The sequence below is a fragment of the Mangifera indica genome, chromosome 18 (genome assembly GCF_011075055.1).
Source record: "Mangifera indica cultivar Alphonso chromosome 18, CATAS_Mindica_2.1, whole genome shotgun sequence".
In the NCBI taxonomy this organism is placed as follows: Eukaryota; Viridiplantae; Streptophyta; class Magnoliopsida; order Sapindales; family Anacardiaceae; genus Mangifera; species Mangifera indica.
The window spans coordinates 11,904,640-11,922,603 of record NC_058154.1 but is presented as its reverse complement, the minus strand read 5'-3'; the positions used below and the strand labels follow the sequence as shown (position 1 = coordinate 11,922,603).

Below are 17,964 nucleotides of genomic sequence, written 5' to 3'. Positions count from 1 at the left end.
GATACCTCCAAATGTTGTTATTTTTAAAATTTAAGTAATTTTAGTTTCAACCATCTGCATTGTTCAAATCACCTTTGTGGGTCCTCTACTAAGCTTCACTCTTTCTCTCTGTCTATTGCTCAAACCAAGCCATGAATACTTTATTGACTGTTTTTCCCTTACCCTCCTGCCAGTTTTCTCTCCTGATTAGGAGAAGAGCACCAAAAACTCCCTCCAGGTTCACTTGGAATTCCCATTATAGGCCAAAGCCTTGTCTTCTTAGAGCCATGAGATCCACACTGCAGAACAATTGCTTCACTGAAAAAAAAAAAAAATTTGTGGTCATCAAATTTCAGCCTCTTTGGGACACCAATCATTGACAGCAGTGATAGCCTTATCCTAGAATCGTCAAAAGTTGATCCAAGTAGATTTGAGAATCAACTATCAAAATGAGTTTGCCAAAATTGAAACCCTCGCTGCAATTCATTATCTAGTCAGACAATTCATTATCACTGGATTTGCTTGGAAGCCTCTATGTTCAGACAATTTTTTCAGTAGGGATCCTGTGCCCTTCCTAGCTAAAGGAATACCTGTTTAAATTGTGCCAAAGAAGCTATTATGATGAAGTCTAGTTCGGTGATTCATGTTAACTGATGCAGAGGATATTTCAGAATTATTTGTGTTGTGTTGCCGCTTTTAGTTGCATTGAAATCTAGTAGACATTCTCAACGAGGATCCATTTTGTCACGAAATCAGGTGCAAACCATGAAGAAATGTTAGCTTTCCATTAGCAATTCAGCAGAGTAATTGTAGCCAGAGGTGGATTCGAGAAAGGGCCAACTAAAACTTAATTTGAATTTAGAATTGTCAGCTCCCGATCAAAATTAGTACACTCAATTGGTGAATAGTAAAATCAGAGAAAAAGAGTAACCAGAGAAAAACAATGATCGCTAACAAGACAAACTCCAATACAACAACACTAGTGAAATATCATCTCAAAACGATCAACGAACTAACATTATTTCAAGTCAAACTCAAATTGTTCAAGCAAACAGCGATCCAATCCCGATCCAGCTTGGATTGCACCCACCAACATTTGTAGGTCAAAACTTCAATCTAAAATTGAACTTAATTTCTAATCTTATCATGAGATGAGGCCAAATTTACTTCTCAATTAGCGAGCAAACGTGATAAATGAATTTTCAATCACAAATCTGATAGTTGAGGTAGTCTTTTTATCCTAATTAAAATGCACTATACGACAACACTAGATCAGTTCAGCTTAACAGATGAAGTTGCAAATGCTAAGCAATTGACAAACAATGCAATTACAATTAATCGTCTATCGATTACATAGTACAACAATTTGATAACCGAGCCAGTTTTACAAATTCCTATCACCATATATACATCTGTTGTCAAACATTCAACCAATCGATACATAAATCAGATATTTGTACAAGAAACCAGTACCTCATCAACCATAATTGAACAATTTCCATGATGCAATAATTGAAGCTGTTCCAGCAGTCCTCTTACCTGGAGTATTTCAGTAGCAGAGATTGACACCTCTCATTTGACGAAGGATACGAGTTGTTGCTGTTCAACAGTTCTGCACTCTGGCGTATTTTGGAGACAGCGATGGACACCTCTCATTCATATGAGGATATGGGTCCAAGGTATTGTATCCAGGCAATTCCATACGATATTTTCCTTTAATCTGACAATAAGGGAGCTTCACATTGTCATTATCGTTGCACCATTTTGGCAAGCGGCTTGAGTTATTCTCAAAAAACTTGAGTATATAGGCATCCTTTATCTGCAGTTTAAGCCATAAATGAGCAAGCATAAATTACCTAATGGATCTCTAAATTAACTTTTGACTACTTTGTTGTCAAACAATATTGATTCTTTAATACACATTGAAGAGAAATTATTGAGGGTCAATAGTAATCCATTTTGAAAGAATTTTAGTGTTACTTCCTCTTAATGGATTTCAGGTGGCCTAGGGCTGAGCGGGTAGATGATTATTATTTAAAAAATGGAAAGTAATATTATAATCTGATTGTCAAAATTAGCCTGAAAAGCATTGTAGACAAGTATGACCAGAAGAAGGGTTGAAATTTCTTCAATAGACTAACCGTAAACTCAGTGACTTGAATAGAGCTAGCAATTGGATCAAACAATCCTGCCTCCTTGTACATTTCGAGAACAAAAGCAATACATGAGGTTGACTTGCCATCACTATAAAGCCAGTCATCCTGCTCAGGAACTGTCAGCAATTCATCAAAGGATAACCCATGCTTCTCAGTTTCTACTAATATATCAGGAAGATCAAGGTCCTGCATAAAACAATAAAACTTCCTCAAAAATTCAAAAATGACATATTGCACATAGCATTTGGGCAATAATTTTGCTTAATCTGACTTCCAAGCAAAACTTAACAAGTGTTCCAAAATTTTTGTAGATGAGCTATCTGCTTAAATGACCAGACTTGGAGGTTAAAATCAATCCATCTTATCCAAGTTTTGCTCATGAAACATGTAACTGATGAATTCATAATCTAAAAAATCTCAAATAAAGATGTTTACAATGTTAATCATCCTACCAGAGGTTCACAAATGAATTATCTAGTAAGTAAATTTTTTTATGCATGAAGCACCATAATTCCAAGAAATTTAAATATTGAGAATGAGAAGCATGATTTAGAAAATGGAATACACTTGTATTATACCATAGTGCCAAGACGCTTGTTCAAGGCTTCATTCCACATGTTTGCAGCATATGCAGGCTGTATGTGGTTCCATACAGTCATGACAGAAGCAACCTGTAAGACCATAATGCTAGCATTTAACTATTAACCAAAACAAGAGAAACTATAATTGTTACACAAAATTCAATGCAAATACACAGGAGATGGAAAGCACAACTAAATTATATGCACTATGAAACTGGTTAGCAGTCAGAAAATAACATCTTAAGATTTCAACCTGATAAAAGAAGAAAACAAGATGGAGACAATGGTATTATTACTAACACAGAAATATTATCTGAGCTATGAAGCCATGAACACTGGATTTAATAAATAAATTCAAAGTGACAAGTGAAAAAAATTCTCCTAGGCAATTTCTTGGTTTTGGTGCACCGCCTTCTTTTCCAGAGGCAACATGTAATATTCACATTGATGGAATAGAGGTTATCATCACCAGCACAACAAATACTTTTACAACAAAGAGTAGATGACACTTAATCAGAAATAAAGCTTGTGGTCAAGAAGTGAAAAGATGATTAGATAATAGAAAAGAAGGAAATGCAACCAAAGAAGAGAATATCAGAACACATAGATTCAGATTCGGAAAAAATTATTACTAGATGAGCATCCAAGGGGGGTGGATAATTGCCATCGATAGTATCTATCCAGCTAAATAGCATGTTATGATAACCATAAGGTTTTCCTGCCATGCTTAAAGCATACTCCCATGCAGCAGTCTCATTAAACTTTGCTCGAATATCAGGATGCAAAGGTAGCAATGCTATATGTGGATTGGAATCATCCTTGTTCAGCTCGAATTCCCACCATTCATCCCAGGGTAACACTGCAATTACATCTTCACCCTGAAAAAAATGGAAGGCAAAACTTCAGTATAAATCTAATCAAGGTTATTATATAATCAGCCATGCACTTGATTTCCTGGACCCTATAATTCTAGCATAATCTAAGTGACAGGTAAAAAGAAATTTTTGTAGAAAAGCATTTCAAGTCCCACTTAATCCATTCTTAGGCTGTTTATATGTGATTAATCATTTGTGTTAAGATATTTGGCAACAGATATGTTGTTTTCTCAAAACTAAAAGAACTAATCATGTTGATGATGTTGCAATGAAATAGTACAAAGATTTTAATGGAATCTAAAACCTGATATTAAAAAGAAAATAGAAGCCAGCAAAGTGGGAGAACATACAAGGATAAATAAAACATTTAAGTGTCACAACCGAAAAAGAAAAATCCAGTAAATCAAGGATGAAACGTTCAATAGGAATGCCATAGGAGAAACTAAATAGCTCCAGCAACAGTTTCGCACTACACAAGTGAAAATACCATACTAAAAGGTTGGAACTAGAAAAGTAAAATGAAATTAAAGAAAGAAAATGACCATTCATGATCTCATAACAGTTTCAAACTTAATGGAGTCCTATAATACCATCATTGCTTAGCAAGTCTATGGTTTTACCTGATCATTCTCATGCCCTGATTCACCAACCCATAGCTTCCCTTCAGAATCCCTTAAGCAAACAGCAGAATGACCGGCGTAAGATCCACTGACCCACTTCTCCAAAGTCTCAAAACCTCCCCACCTTCCACGGATCTTTGAAATTGCAAGAAAATCACCAGATTTAATGTCATCAACACTGACATTCGTAACCCAGGGCTTAGGACGTTCTTCAAACTTAGCTCCCATGTGCTTTTTGAGAAACCCGATATTGGAGCTCTCACCCCATCCAGTATTAGTAAATAGAGGGAAGACATCCCATAGTGCTTCAAGTGTTCCAAGCATCCCAGCTTGCATCAGGAAAATTGAAACTCCCTTGTTTTTCACCTAATATAATATCAAGTACACACACAAAATAGAAAATAAATATGTGCTTCAAGTTAAAAAATCTAAAACAAAGGGTAAATTCTGAAAAAGAAGAAAGTTGAAACTCACATATTCATACTCAGATCTCCCTTCCCATTCTTTGAATTCAAACGTATGCTCCCGGGACAAAAAATAGTAATCCCAAGACACACGGTAGGGAGTTGCAAAGACATAAAGATCCATGCATGTCCAACTATGAGCTTTGCTAATCTGGGTAAGCACATAGATACTTCTTTAAGTACTTCAAGTTCAGAACTGTAACAACCAATTCTTTTACTTTCCAATAGGAAACAGCAGCAGCACTAGAACTATATAATTTCCACAGCAAAATTACAAGGCAAGAAGCTGACAAGCACAAATCAAATCCGATACCTAAACAAAAAACAATCTATAATTTCTAAATTCAGCCAAGCTGCTAAAACATTGTTCACAAAACCTTAACCATTAACAAGACCGTAAAATTTTACAGAACCAAATACAACCACAGTTCTCAGTAAGAAGAACAATTGAAATCAAATTATTTAATGCCCCAAAAACTCGAGAAAACCTCAAATTCAGCTCTAGCAAGTTCAAAAATCAGCGCAACAGAAACACACGCAATAGTGTAACCATTTCATCCATAAACAAAACCACAAATATATAAAAGTAAATAAAAAAGACTAAACTATGAACAAACCCAGTTCTCTTACACGTGATTTAGATTATAAAAAAAGTCAACTTTACCAGAAAATTCACCAAAATCCAAACACCCACATACAAAATTTCCATAAAAGAAGTACCTTGATATGAAGAGTTCCACCACCAAACTCAGAGCCAGACTTATTATGAAACTCCATCCAGGCCGTGTTCTCATGAAAACACGCACCCTTCCACTCAACGGTGTCATTTGACGACGAGGCGGAACCCACAAATGCCGGCAGCAAGTCTACCGGGCTTTTGAGAGAGTTCAAGAGTGGCCACGCAACCTGTCGGGGCAAAAAAGGAAGAACATCCCGAGGGTGAAAGGGCAGTTTCGTCGAACAGGTGGCGTGCGCCAACAGAAGAGATAAAATCGTTAAAAACGCCAGACAAAAAGAAGAACATGAAGGAGGCGGCACCATTTTTGGAGTTGAAGGCACGAGAACCGAGAAATCAGCACTGGGTTTCAAGTGGCGTTCTTCGTTTAAGCATTTACTATCTGGGCTTGTGTGATGACTCTTGGACGCATTATCATTAAACCTTTATGGGCCCAATTACATTCGTTTTTAGTACATTTTGTACATGAAATTATATATTACAAAAGTTCTCTTTTGAGTATCCTCCTAATCCTATGGATGTTCCTTAGCCGTCACCATCATTCTCTGCTAATGGGAAACTTATTTACATGTTAAAAGACAAGGTCAAAAGATCATTTTCTACCTAAGTTTTATTCTAATTTTAAAAATATATTTATGATAATTTTAAATTTTAAATTTTTTTCATAAATTAATTTTTGTTAGAATTTTTTTGATTAAAGATAAAAGTAAAATTATTATTTTACTATCAAATTATAAATACTAAAAATTTATATTATTTTTTTCTTAATTCAGAAAACTAATAATTTTTCTTATAATTAAACTTTAAAAAATTACATTTTTCCTCTTAGGATTTCAATTTTTCAAATAATCCACCAAAATTCGATTATCACAGAGAAGAAACCTTGATGAAGGATTTGAAGGAGAAGAAGTGTCCTTCGTCGACACTTCTAAACGACCCTTTATTGTTTAGATATAAACAATAAAGCACCATCCAGAAGTGTCGATGCTTCTTCTTTGATCCTTCTCGAGCGTCAATCTCTAGTCTCAAACTCTTCCATGAGAAAAGATGCTCCTTTGTAGGCTCTTTTTCTCCATGGTGCCAAGATTCCAGTGAATCACCTAAAAAATTGAAACCTTCAATAGGGAAATATAGCTTTTCAAAATTTAATCATGAGAAGAAATTGTTAGTTTTTTAAACTAAAAAAAATGATATAATTTTTTAATATTTTAGGATTTAATAATAAAATAATAATTATATCTTTATTTCTAATAAAAAAATTGAATAAAAGTTAATTTATACATAAATATTTTGGTTATTAAATTATTACATATGTACTTTAAAAAACAGAGTAAACTTGGTTGGAAAATAATGCTTTGGCCTAAAAAATAAATTATAAAATAATTCCACAGTTGTTTGGGATGATGATGAAGAATATTTTTTCTTTAAAAAAAATGTACTAGAGGCCTATGTTGGATTTATTTTGACAGTTTGTATCTTGGAATCATATTCACGTAGTACCATTTTAAGTTTTAAGTTAGAAAATTTTCAACAGCAGCTAGATTTGAATTAAAATTCTAATTAATAATAAATAAAGTCAAATAATTTTCAAATGTGATGAATAAGGTGTATTTGATTAGAATTATCCTTTATTAACAATAATAAACTATTATCACTAAGATAAATATAATAATTAGATTATTATTTATATTATTTATTATATCACTATTAATATTATATCATTATCATACTTTTTTATTATTAAAAAATTAAATAAAATAATTTAAATAATAAAAAATAAATTAACAAAATGGTCATTATATGACATAAGCCAAACGATCTGCAGATGTGTCGAGACAGTTCTCTTCTCGGGCTTTCTTTAGAAGTATAGATGCTGGCAACTTAGAATATTCCTCTACGGCACTTGTTTCTACACAGCAAACGAAGTGTCTCTGACACTCTTCACAAACAGACAAAAACAGGAGGAAGAATTTTCATCACAACCTTCAACTAGATACGCAAAGCCAACCAAAATTTCCGATCAAATCCTTACCCTCCATCGCTTCTTAACTAAAATCGATCCAACGGCCCAGAAGGGTGCCACATAATTCGTGGAGCACCTCAAGTTGACTGAAGTACCGCAAGAAAAAACACCCACAAATTCTGAACAAAAGTATGTGACAAAATTTGAATACAAGCCACTAGAGAACACCACAGCCCCACGCATGTTCCCTTTACACCACAATATTCTTCTTCTTCTTCTTGATCAATCTCTTCTAAGCCACTTAATTCATTCTCTTAACATGTTTATTTATAGCTTCTCATAGCACACTTTCTTTGATTTCTCTTAGAGCCACTACTCTTCAATGGCTGCCCTACCACATCAAAAATACTCATTAAGGTCCCAGGAATATGTTCCCAAGTGGCATCGACCGAGCCACTATACATGTGTCACATGTTCAGCCACTACTAGTACCAAACCCAAGTCCGGATCCCCCAACACCGGCCGGCTAATCATCGAGCCCCAGCTAGTAACTTCGCCAATGGTCACACCCACTTCTGCGACTGGCACTCTCCTCAGTGACCCATCTTTGCAGTCAACATGGACTCATCGTGCTTGGGTTGCAAGTGGGTGCATCACAGTGGCTATTGCCCTAGCCAAGTCCATGGTGGCTGCCGCCACTTCCCACGTCTGGCTCGAGCCCATGTTGGCAGGCTACATCGGTTACATTCTAGCTGATCTTGGGTCCGGGGTGTACCACTGGGGCATTGACAATTATGGTGATGCTTCAACTTCCCTTTTCGGTTCACAAATCGATGCCTTCCAGGGTCACCATAAGTGGCCCTGGACAATCACCAGGCGCCAATTTGCTAACAATTTGCATGCCCTGGCTAGGGCCACAACCTTCACAGTGCTACCTTTGGATATCCTCAGTGATGATGCAAGTTTCAATGGGTTTGTCAGTGTCTGCGCAGGCTGCATTATGTTTAGCCAGCAGTTCCATGCTTGGGCTCATGGCACTAAGAGCAAGCTGCCGCCATTAGTGGTGGCATTGCAGGACGCCGGGGTGCTTGTGTCGCGTGCACAACACGCAGCACATCACAGGCCGCCTTATAACAACAATTACTGCATAGTGAGCGGAATCTGGAATCGATTTTTGGATGAACAGAAGGTGTTTGAAGCATTGGAGATGGTTTTGTTTTTCAAATTCAGGGTTCGACCCCGCTCATGGAGTGAACCCAGCTCTGAGTGGACTGAAGAAGCTGAGAGTCCTCCTCAAATTGCAGCTCCCTGATAATTTGTTTTTATCATTTTGTAGGTGCAAATCAATATTGCCATCCTTTTGGATCAAGTCCTCTGGTAGATACAAGTTTATGAACAAAATTCCACTGGGTGAAGATTGTGGGGCGACCTGAATCTGGAACACAGCTTCTCTGTTTATAAGATTATTCAGAAGAAAATGGAGATTAAAGGTAGTGTTGGTGATGGTGTTCTTGTATCGAATGCAGGGTATTCTTTCGGCAGAATTCCTGGGTGATTAACAGATTACAGGGTTATTCTGCTCGTTATTGATTAATGATACTTGTATTCTTTCTTTCATTAGGTCTACCTGTGTGAAGGACTTGAAGTCAATGTAAAACAAGTTAATCAATTGGGGAAATGATTATGATTTCATATATTACTTTATGGAAAAAAAAAAAAAGTTTTCCCCTGTCTTGGAATGATAGCCTAATAATATACTTGATCAAGTCTATGATAGTTTGGTTTGAATTGACTAGCCTCTCGACTATGATTATAAATTTTCTTGAAAATTCATATATCACTATTGCATACTCTACAATGGTTTTTTCAAAAATTTATTTGTAGAGTCGTGTGATTTTTTGTGTTTTTGTTTATATACTATATTGCATATTATTAGGATTATAATACATTTTCAAATTATATGAGATATTGCATACTCTTGGGGTTATAAAATACATTTTAAAAATATATGAGATGGTGGTAGTTTTACAATAAAATAAGAAAACTATCATTTGTCCTTAATAGGCTTAAAAAGATAACAAATACACCCCCATAAGATTATTGACAAATTAGTTTGGTAAGAGTTTTATTATAATATTTTAAACTTAAGAGATAAAATGAAGTTAATGACACCTCTGGTATAATATTTGGATAAAATATCATCTATACATTTTGACTCCTAAAACTAAGGGTTAACACTAATACATGGGTAAAAAATGGTTTTTTCAAACTTAAAAGACGACAGTTTCTTACATCAAACCATGGGTGGGATGTGGTGATTTCCCGTTAATTATAAATAGGGACGGTGAGTGGCCGAGGCCATTCTATGGGCCGATACGCGCCGATCTTGCATCAGAATACACTCTGACCAAAATTTCGTTTTCAATCTCATCTCGCCGTCTTCAGAAACAACATTGTTAGAACAAGTTTAGTCGTAAAACTTCCAAACCCATAAACCAAACACAATCAATTTACGAAAATTTTGAAGAATGAGACGACGACCTGGAATTGGAGGTTTACAGACCGCAGCTGCTGCAAGGGTTTGTTTTTTTTCTTAATCTGTGCTAAAAGTTCTTAATTTACTCTTGTTATTTCATGCATTAATCTTGTCAATTTTTATTTTAATTTTTTGCAGGATCAGTATCGATTACTGGGAGAAAATGTAGCAAAGCTTAGAACTGATCTCATGAAAGAGCAGCTTGCCACCTTTCGTTCTCAGCTGGAAGAGTTTGCCCGTAAGCATAAGGTCAAATTTTCTTGTTCTTTCTTAAAATATAGTTTGTTGTAAATTTCTTGTTCTTTCTTTTGGTTTAGTTGTTTTTGAGAATTAGGATTTTGAATTACTAAATAATGACAATAAAATGAAAGCACAAGGTTAGTTTTCATATTCTTAGAAGAATACTTAGATTTTTTGTATCTTGTCGTCAAAGGCTTTGAAGTATCAGATTTCTTTTCTTATGAGAAATTAGGTTTAATTCTTATAATTTGGTTGAACTAATAACAATATAGTGAAACTATAAGGGCTGATCTCTAATATTGTGAAGAAACAGATTCTGTGCGTGATCATGGGAAGTTAATATTTTAACATGAATGGATATTTAGGATGAATGGTTACTTGTTTGTCCGGTTGTGTTGTTTTTGTTAGCAAAATTGATTTGAGCTAATAGTTGAAATGGGTTGTTGCAGAATGATATACGCAAGAACCCCACATTCAGGTCACAGTTTCATGAGATGTGTGCAAAAGTTGGAGTAGATCCCTTGGCGTCAAATAAGGGTTTCTGGGCAGAGCTTTTAGGGATTGGTGATTTCTATTATGAACTTGGTTAGTGTCATATTTAATATCGGTCCATATCTCATGAGTCATGACATTAGTTTTTTAAGGTGTGATGTTATGTAAACGTTGAAAAAATTCTGGATGCATGTAAATACCTAAGATTCCTTTTATAACCTCTCTAAGACTCCTTTGAGTAAATTGGCTGTTACTTGATCTTATTAGTAGTTTATTTTTGATGAAATTTGCAATCTGTAAATTGAAAATTTTGGTCCTCGTCTTATCAACAAGAAACTGCAATTTCATGTTCTAGTGAGTGTAGGATGTTTTGCCTAATGTGCTCATAATTTAATGGAAATTTCTGCTGAGGAAAAACTTGTTATGCTGTGTGAATTGGGGAGAACATCCCTTAATAGATTGTGTTCTCTGTGATATAATAATAGGAAGCCTGATTTGGTTCTTCATATCCTAAAATTTGAACAAGGCCTCTATGTTTCTTCTATCTGTTTAATTCAATCATAAGAATCACGTTTTTTGTATTAGCTGGGTTCTTGCCTATAAAATTAAATCAGCTGAACTTTTTGGCATTGCAGCTACAAGTTTCTGCAGATAGCTGTAAATCTTTGTCTATGACTTCTAAATAACTCCACCTCTAGGTTTTATCAATGATGTGCTTGTTATACCTACTTGTAATAAGGTGCATTCATGATTTTATAGAATGTTTACACTGAAATATAGCGGCTTGACTAGACAGGGGTACAAATTGTTGAGATTTGCTTGGCAACAAGACCCCACAATGGAGGTCTAATCAACATGCAGGAACTCTGCACTCTCCTCCGGCAGAGGCGAAAAAGTGATCGTGAAGCTGTATCTGAGGATGACTGCTTGCGTGCTATAAGTAAGCTGAAGGTAATGAAATTAAGCCTATTTTGGGTACATTTCATGTTGATAAAATTATGGTGATTGATAAATAAACACCCAATGCTTAAATTTCTTCAGGTAATGGGTAGTGGTTTTGAGGTGATTTCTGTTGGAAAGAAAAAGCTTGTCCGCTCTGTTCCTACTGAGTTGAACAAAGACCATAATCAAATTTTGGAGTTGGCCCAGGTTATAACCATTTTCTTTATATGATTCCATATTCAAAATTCTTTTTGGAATGTGTGCAAAAACATGAAAAATTTGTATTTCTTTACTCTTCTGAGTGAAATAATGTATTACCAGTTGAAAAATATCTGAGTTCATTGCTCTTTTGGCTCTTTTAGGCTCAAGGTTTTGTAACTGTTGATGAGGTAGAGAGACGACTTTCCTGGACAACTGGTCGTGCCATTGATGCACTTGACACGTTGTTAGACGTGAGTTCTTGCTATCGTTGGCCTTCATATTTTGTACTACAAAATATTTTTTTTGCTTATGTTGGTCACTTGTATGGTTGGATGCCATGGACTCATAAGTCCTTACTGTTTGATATACAGGAAGGTCTTGCTATGATTGATGATGGCCACAGAGATGGCAGACGACGGTATTGGTTCCCCTGTGTGTCTTCAATCACCTCATCAGTTGGAGTTGATACTTAGCATAATGTTTCCTCTTTCAATGAAATTGTATTAAATATGTCATTCGTGGATACCCGAAAGACGAAGTGCAAAATGGTATTATATATCTCCTTTTCCACTTTTGCCATCCTACATGGTTATGATGTTCATGGATATATGTTAAAATTTTAAGCCATTTTTCCCATGAGAATATTATGTGCCATCTTTCAAGGTAAATGAAAATAAAGACAGTTCATGTGGAAAAATGATAGGAACCTGGAGGTTTCGTGGGCAGCGCTGGCTGACTTCAGCCTCAATGAAATGTGCGTTCCGAGATTTCCAGAGAAGCGGGACTTACTTGTGGATTGTTGTTTGTTTGCTTCCAATGTAACAGTAAATGAATGTAGAAAACAGAATGCAAACTGATATTCCGATTATAATAAATTCATTAAGAAACAGAGGCAATCAGTGTTCTCTTCCCCTGGTCTGGGGTTTCAAACTCACACAACACTCTCTATAGACTCCGCCTAATAATCTCCTCACAAAACACGATAACTGGAGCTTCCGAACGGTACAAGCAAACAAAAGAAATGTGACAACACACACCTAAAACTCTCACACGGCAAACAAGCTAAAACCCTCAACCCTTACTGATTACAATAGCTCAATGGATTCAAGACAGTTCAATGACATCCAGCTTTCGAGAGGCTGGAGCTCTCCCTCACTTCCTTTCTACTTCTTCTCCAAAAAAATCCTCCCCCATTTCCTTCTCCAGGCTCCTATTTCTAACTTCCTCACAACTGTTTTTCCAATCCCTGTATGCCAGCTCAGCTTCCAGTGTCTTCGCAATTTCTTTCTTTTCCAGCAGGTCCCAAAACTTTTGCTGCTTGTCTGCTATCATTTTTGCTTCTGGAGTGCTGCCATCTGCATTAAAATTACAGCCCTCTGCCATCATGATTTGCTTTCCAGTGTCCTCCTTTGCACATGCCTTTCTTCTTGCCTTCCCTTCTCCTTTCTTTTTCTTCACATGTACTCGGGCCCTAACAAAAAACAAATGTGTTTGTGCATGTTCATCCACGGTTGAGATGCAAATCCTTGGTTTATGTCATTGCAGTCCTGTCAACTTTGAGTATGTGTTGACTGAGGCCATTTAGATACAGGTTGGTAGAGCAGGGCGTAAGGATATGGCACTGGTTCGGTTGTTTCAGAATTCCACTTGTTGGCAAATTTTCTTTGTTGGGGCATCATTCATTCAATGTATATGAGCCTCTTTGATTTATCAGAAGTACTTGCTATCTTCAGTTGACCTTAGGATTCCCTTGTGTTACTGTAGTCAACAGATTTTACAGAGTACACATTCTGTGTCTTTCTGGCAAGGTGTAAAAGAGAGAAACTTGAAATGATTCGCAATAATAAGTAAATTTCTAAAACTATCATAAAAAGAAGTCTTCATCTTCTATTCTAGGGCTTTTGATTAAAGCTATATTATGAACAAATGTTGCAGGCTTAACTTACTAAAGATAAGCTTTATAGATGAGATGAATTTACAATAAAGAAGTTTATTAATTTCAGTTGTTTTATACGACTTCAAATTTTGAGCTTGCAAGAAAGAGTGCTTATAACTAGCTGAGTATCAAAATATTATTCAATCATTTTATTTCGTAAATTGCAACTTTATATGCCAAACTCAAATGGAAATTAGCACTAACATGATTTATTGATCTCAAATATCATAACCACTAATAACATCATTCTGTAGAAAATACGAAATACATTAGCTCCAAACATTCAAAGATCAAATGAGAAACACAAAAAGTCTAATAACATTTTCTTACAACACTGCCCAGTTTGTCCTGGAGGCGATTCAGGAATTGGAAATACATGCGCCTCCATCTCCTGTTGAAGAATAGAGGTCCTACAAAACTCCAGAATCCCACCACAAATCCAAGAGCCATACTGACATAAAACCAGTCTACTCCATCTTCATTACCTTCTTTTTCTCCTCTGTTCTGATCGACGGATGTTGGAACGCTCACTGTGCAATTATTAGAAAGAGGAGGACCACAAAGTTCATTGCCAGTAAAAGAAGATGCACTAAAGGTTTGTAGTTGAGTGCTTGAAGGAATTCTTCCAGAAAGTTTGTTGTTGGATAAGTTCAAGACACTTAAAAATGTCAGCTTTGAAATGCTTTGTGGGATTTCACCGGAAAGTTGATTTCTAGAAAAATCAATGGACTCTAGAGAACTCATAGCACCAATGTTCTCTGGAATTCTGCCAGTCAAAGAATTGTGAGACAAATTTAGTGATTGCAACGTTGAAAGATCCGCCACTCCCATAGGGACGCCTCCAGAGAAGTTATTTTTTGAAAGATTTATCTTTCTTACAAATTTCAAAGTTGTATTATATTTAGCCATTTCACCTTTATTCACAAGTAATGCATCCTCCATAAAACTTGAATTAAAATATTCATTATTAGATAGATACTCTATATCATCATCCATTTCACTCCCTCTCATCATGGCGCTAAAGTTACTGATACACCTTGGTATGTTTCCAAATAAATTGTTATAAGCCAAATCTAAGATTTGTAGAGAAGTGAGATGGCAAAGTTTGCTTGGTAAAAGACCTTGGAACTTATTTGATCGAAGGATGAGAATTTTTATTTTTGAAAATCTTTCTCCCATCCATGCAGGGACATTTCCAACAAACTCATTTTCACCAAGATCAAGTTTAACTAATTTTGTACAATTCTGAAGTGACAAAGGTACTTCCCCAATAAAGTTGTTTTTGCGAAGGTTTAATGACTGAAGAGAAGTTAAAGACCCAATAGAAAGAGGAAGGGTTCCAGAGAATCTATTGTTCTCTAAATTTAGAACTTTTAAGTGTTTCCAATTCATCCAACAATCAGGTAATTCCCCTAATAAGAAGTTTTTATTGAGGATGAGTATTTCCATCGAACTTTTTGACTCATTCATCTCATTACACAGCTGAGCGTACATGGATCCTAAAAAAGCATTGTTGGAAAGATCGAGTACATACATATTTATGGGTATCTGAGGTAAAAGACTTGATAGATTATTTGAATTCAAGTCAAGAACATCAAGTTGACTTGACTCGATTAAATTTGGAATCTTGCCATAGAATTTGTTGTGTGAGAGATTTTAAAATATTAATGGAAATTTAAACAAATATTGTGGAATAGTGTCAAAAATGCTTAAGTTGAATATATTAAGGTAAAACAAACTCCTTTGTGAACGAAGCCAAGATGGAAAATTGGGGCCTAAATGACAAGAACCTAATCCTAAGTACAGAAGTTTAAATGGAGGAGCCCACTGAGGAGGGAATTTAAACGTTAATGAGTTTCCAGATGCTCCTAATCCAATTAGTCTTGTGAGATTGTTAAAGTGGATTTTAGAAAGAGTTCCGTTGAATTGGTTATACGAAAGATATAGAACTTTTAAGGATGAAAGTTCTCCTAATGACCTCGGAATAGGACCTGAAATTGAGTTGTTAACTAAAAGAAGAGATTTTAAATTTTTAAACTGTCCAAGTTGATTGGTCAATGGACCAAAAAGTTGAGTGTATGCCAAGTTCAAATTCTCTAAAACTTCTGCAACACATTCCGAGAAAATATTTAAGACTTGAGATATTTCCTGATTCAGTATGACCGCTTCAAGAGACATTGATCTCAACTTGCAAAGTCTTCCAAATGATACTGGCATTCCTCCTTCAAAATGATTTTCTGAGAGATCAAGTACTTTGATAGATGACAGGTTTCCTAGGCCATCCATCGAGCCTTGCAAGCTATTGTACGAGAGGAAAAGTTCCTCAAGATTTCTAAGTCTGTACAACCAACTGGGCATTGAAGAATTGAAGTCATTTTCAGATAAATCAAGATGTCTAATGGATGTCCAGTTTTGAAGTCCTTCAGGGATTGGACCTTCAAAATGATTTCCACTTAGATCAAGGGAGGCAAGAGATGAAAAATTTGCAATAGGTTGGGGAGGAAAGTGATGAAGTTTACAGTGTGATAATTTTAGCACTACTAAGGAAGGGAAAGTGTGCATCACTTGCAACCAATCAGAGGAATTACTAAGATCCACACAATCCAAGTCAAGGTGTTTCAACAAAGAAAGACGAGATAACCACCACAAACTCTTCACATCTAATATGCCATCGAGGCCAAGATACTGTAAATTAGAGAGGTTTCCAAGTTGGGGAGGAATCATACCCTGGAATGAATTCAGAGATAGATTGAGGTACCTTAAATTCTGCATTGATCCAAGAAATCTGGGAATCTCTACTCCTTCAAAATTGTTGTCGCTTAAGTCCAATGAACGCAAATTCTTCAAATCAACCAAAGACGGATTTATCTTACCGGACAATTTTGACCGATCACGAGCTTCAACTTCAGCTGGAGTGGAATACTCTTTCTTTGGGGGAGTTCTAAGGTTGAGCTTAAGCACATGGCCCGTCAAGTTGTCACAGACAACACCAGACCATGTACAGCAATCTTCATGATCAGAAGTCCAAGAGACAAGCCGATTCACAGGATCCGTGAGATCTTGCTTGAACCTTGAAAGTGCTAGTCTCTCGCTTTGGTGGCAACCAACAGAAGAGCTTCCTTTGCAGAAGCTAATGTTGATGGTCGCTACAGCAATGAAAACAAAGGCAACAACTATTCTCATGGTTTGCTTCATTTGTTTTAAGGAAATGTGCATACCAGAACGCTGTCAATGGTTTGATATTTATACTGCTTTTTGCTAACTTGACTTGGGAAACCATTCAAATCCAAACAATTGCTAGGGAAGCTCCATGAAGTTTCTTGCTCTTTACTAATGCAGCAAGATTTTCAAAGATATTTAATCCCGTGCTCTCGTTGTCAATTAATTACAAGGAAGATTAAGTGACGGTTTTGACTTCCAAGTTAATATACATTGCTATCAGTACCTAACACAATTACACAATTTGGAAAAAAAAATGCAAATGCTTCTTGTATCAGTAGACCACATTAACAGAGTAGACTCCAAATAAATTAAAAGAGGACCACAAAATTGAACTTTGATTTTTCTAACTTTCTTTCAAGATTTTATAAACTGTTTTCTCTGTTTGAAAAATGGCAAATAATTTCCCGGAATCTTCAAGTTCTTGTAATTATAGCAGGACCGATTAACAGAGCAGTTTCAAAGTCAATTATAAGAGGACAACATTTTGGAGAACGAAAAGATACAAAATATTTCATTGAATGTTGTTAAATCAATTAATTGCATAGGAGAGGTCTTCAAAATTTTCTCCAGGTTTTCTGTATAATTTCATATATATGGTGCTTAAAAAAATAGGCATCTATGAAGCCGTTATGGTTTTACTTGTGAGAAGAATTGATTCAATATGATAGGCTTTAGTCATTGCACATCAAAACACTTTTCTGAAAGTTACACTACTTTCCTTTCATGAGAGCTTATTGTTCTTCAACATCATTGCTATTGTTCTAAAACATAGATCAGATCGGTTGGTTGAACCAGTTTGACTGGAACTTGATGTTTAGTCCCATCTAGGCTAAGGTCAAAACATGTTTTTCATTGAATCAGATTGACTCAAGGTTGAACTGGTCAAATTGTATCTACTCAATTTGGTTAGATTGTTAAGGATGAAAGTACTCTTCTTGCATATGATTAGTCATAAATACCACTGGATTGGATAAATTTATGTTTAATGTTGTTCAATATGTTAGCCATTGACATCCTTCTA

The 17,964-nt window shown here is 35.7% G+C and overlaps 4 protein-coding genes across 5 annotated transcripts; 2 read left to right on the top strand and 2 right to left on the bottom strand.

Moving 5' to 3' along the window:
* Nucleotides 1-1,291: 1,291 nt before the first annotated feature.
* LOC123201992 lies at nt 1,292-5,845 on the bottom strand. The gene is made up of 7 exons (XM_044617688.1): nt 5,396-5,845; nt 4,686-4,826; nt 4,212-4,577; nt 3,349-3,594; nt 2,714-2,806; nt 2,121-2,321; nt 1,292-1,798 (listed from the first exon to the last, which is right to left on the bottom strand). Exons 1-7 carry the CDS (start codon nt 5,714-5,716, stop codon nt 1,583-1,585), a joined length of 1,584 nt encoding a protein of 527 aa, XP_044473623.1. The 5' UTR covers nt 5,717-5,845; the 3' UTR covers nt 1,292-1,582.
* Nucleotides 5,846-7,617: 1,772 nt separating this feature from the next.
* Nucleotides 7,618-9,068, top strand: LOC123201614 (fatty acid desaturase 4, chloroplastic). Of its 2 annotated transcripts, XM_044617189.1 has the most exons (2): nt 7,618-8,563; nt 8,711-9,068. In XM_044617189.1, exons 1-2 carry the CDS (start codon nt 7,757-7,759, stop codon nt 8,753-8,755), a joined length of 852 nt encoding a protein of 283 aa, XP_044473124.1. In that variant the 5' UTR covers nt 7,618-7,756; the 3' UTR covers nt 8,756-9,068. The 2 variants fall into 2 exon arrangements, with proteins under 2 accessions (XP_044473124.1, XP_044473123.1); XM_044617188.1 differs by having other exon boundaries at nt 7,621-9,068.
* A 653-nt stretch (nt 9,069-9,721) lies between these two features.
* Nucleotides 9,722-12,482, top strand: LOC123202364 (vacuolar protein sorting-associated protein 22 homolog 1). The gene is made up of 7 exons (XM_044618255.1): nt 9,722-9,953; nt 10,049-10,159; nt 10,600-10,735; nt 11,439-11,593; nt 11,684-11,791; nt 11,947-12,036; nt 12,157-12,482. Exons 1-7 carry the CDS (start codon nt 9,903-9,905, stop codon nt 12,256-12,258), a joined length of 753 nt encoding a protein of 250 aa, XP_044474190.1. The 5' UTR covers nt 9,722-9,902; the 3' UTR covers nt 12,259-12,482.
* A 1,437-nt stretch (nt 12,483-13,919) lies between these two features.
* On the bottom strand, nt 13,920-17,044 carry LOC123202363 (receptor-like protein EIX2). The gene is made up of 2 exons (XM_044618253.1): nt 16,480-17,044; nt 13,920-14,487 (listed from the first exon to the last, which is right to left on the bottom strand). Exons 1-2 carry the CDS (start codon nt 16,935-16,937, stop codon nt 14,034-14,036), a joined length of 912 nt encoding a protein of 303 aa, XP_044474188.1. The 5' UTR covers nt 16,938-17,044; the 3' UTR covers nt 13,920-14,033.
* Nucleotides 17,045-17,964: the final 920 nt, after the last annotated feature.

What these genes read in the sequence shown, in the direction of transcription:
- LOC123201992 (XM_044617688.1), bottom strand. Translation starts at nt 5,716, where the DNA reads ATGGTGCCGCCTCCTTCATGTTCTTCTTTTTGTCTGGCGTTTTTAACG. An exon ending in GGAGATCTGAGTATGAATAT is followed by an intron (nt 4,578 to 4,685) that starts GTGAGTTTCAAC and finishes ATATTATATTAG; the next exon opens with GTGAAAAACAAGGGAGTTTC. An exon ending in CCCCCTTGGATGCTCATCTA is followed by an intron (nt 2,807 to 3,348) that starts GTAATAATTTTT and finishes ATGGTCTTACAG; the next exon opens with GTTGCTTCTGTCATGACTGT.
- LOC123201614 (XM_044617188.1), top strand. Translation starts at nt 7,757, where the DNA reads ATGGCTGCCCTACCACATCAAAAATACTCATTAAGGTCCCAGGAATAT.
- LOC123202364 (XM_044618255.1), top strand. Translation starts at nt 9,903, where the DNA reads ATGAGACGACGACCTGGAATTGGAGGTTTACAGACCGCAGCTGCTGCA. An exon ending in TGATTTCTATTATGAACTTG is followed by an intron (nt 10,736 to 11,438) that starts GTTAGTGTCATA and finishes TTGACTAGACAG; the next exon opens with GGGTACAAATTGTTGAGATT. An exon ending in AAATTTTGGAGTTGGCCCAG is followed by an intron (nt 11,792 to 11,946) that starts GTTATAACCATT and finishes TGGCTCTTTTAG; the next exon opens with GCTCAAGGTTTTGTAACTGT.
- LOC123202363 (XM_044618253.1), bottom strand. Translation starts at nt 16,937, where the DNA reads ATGCACATTTCCTTAAAACAAATGAAGCAAACCATGAGAATAGTTGTT. An exon ending in GGATCAATGCAGAATTTAAG is followed by an intron (nt 14,488 to 16,479) that starts GTACCTCAATCT and finishes TTTGACTGGCAG; the next exon opens with AATTCCAGAGAACATTGGTG.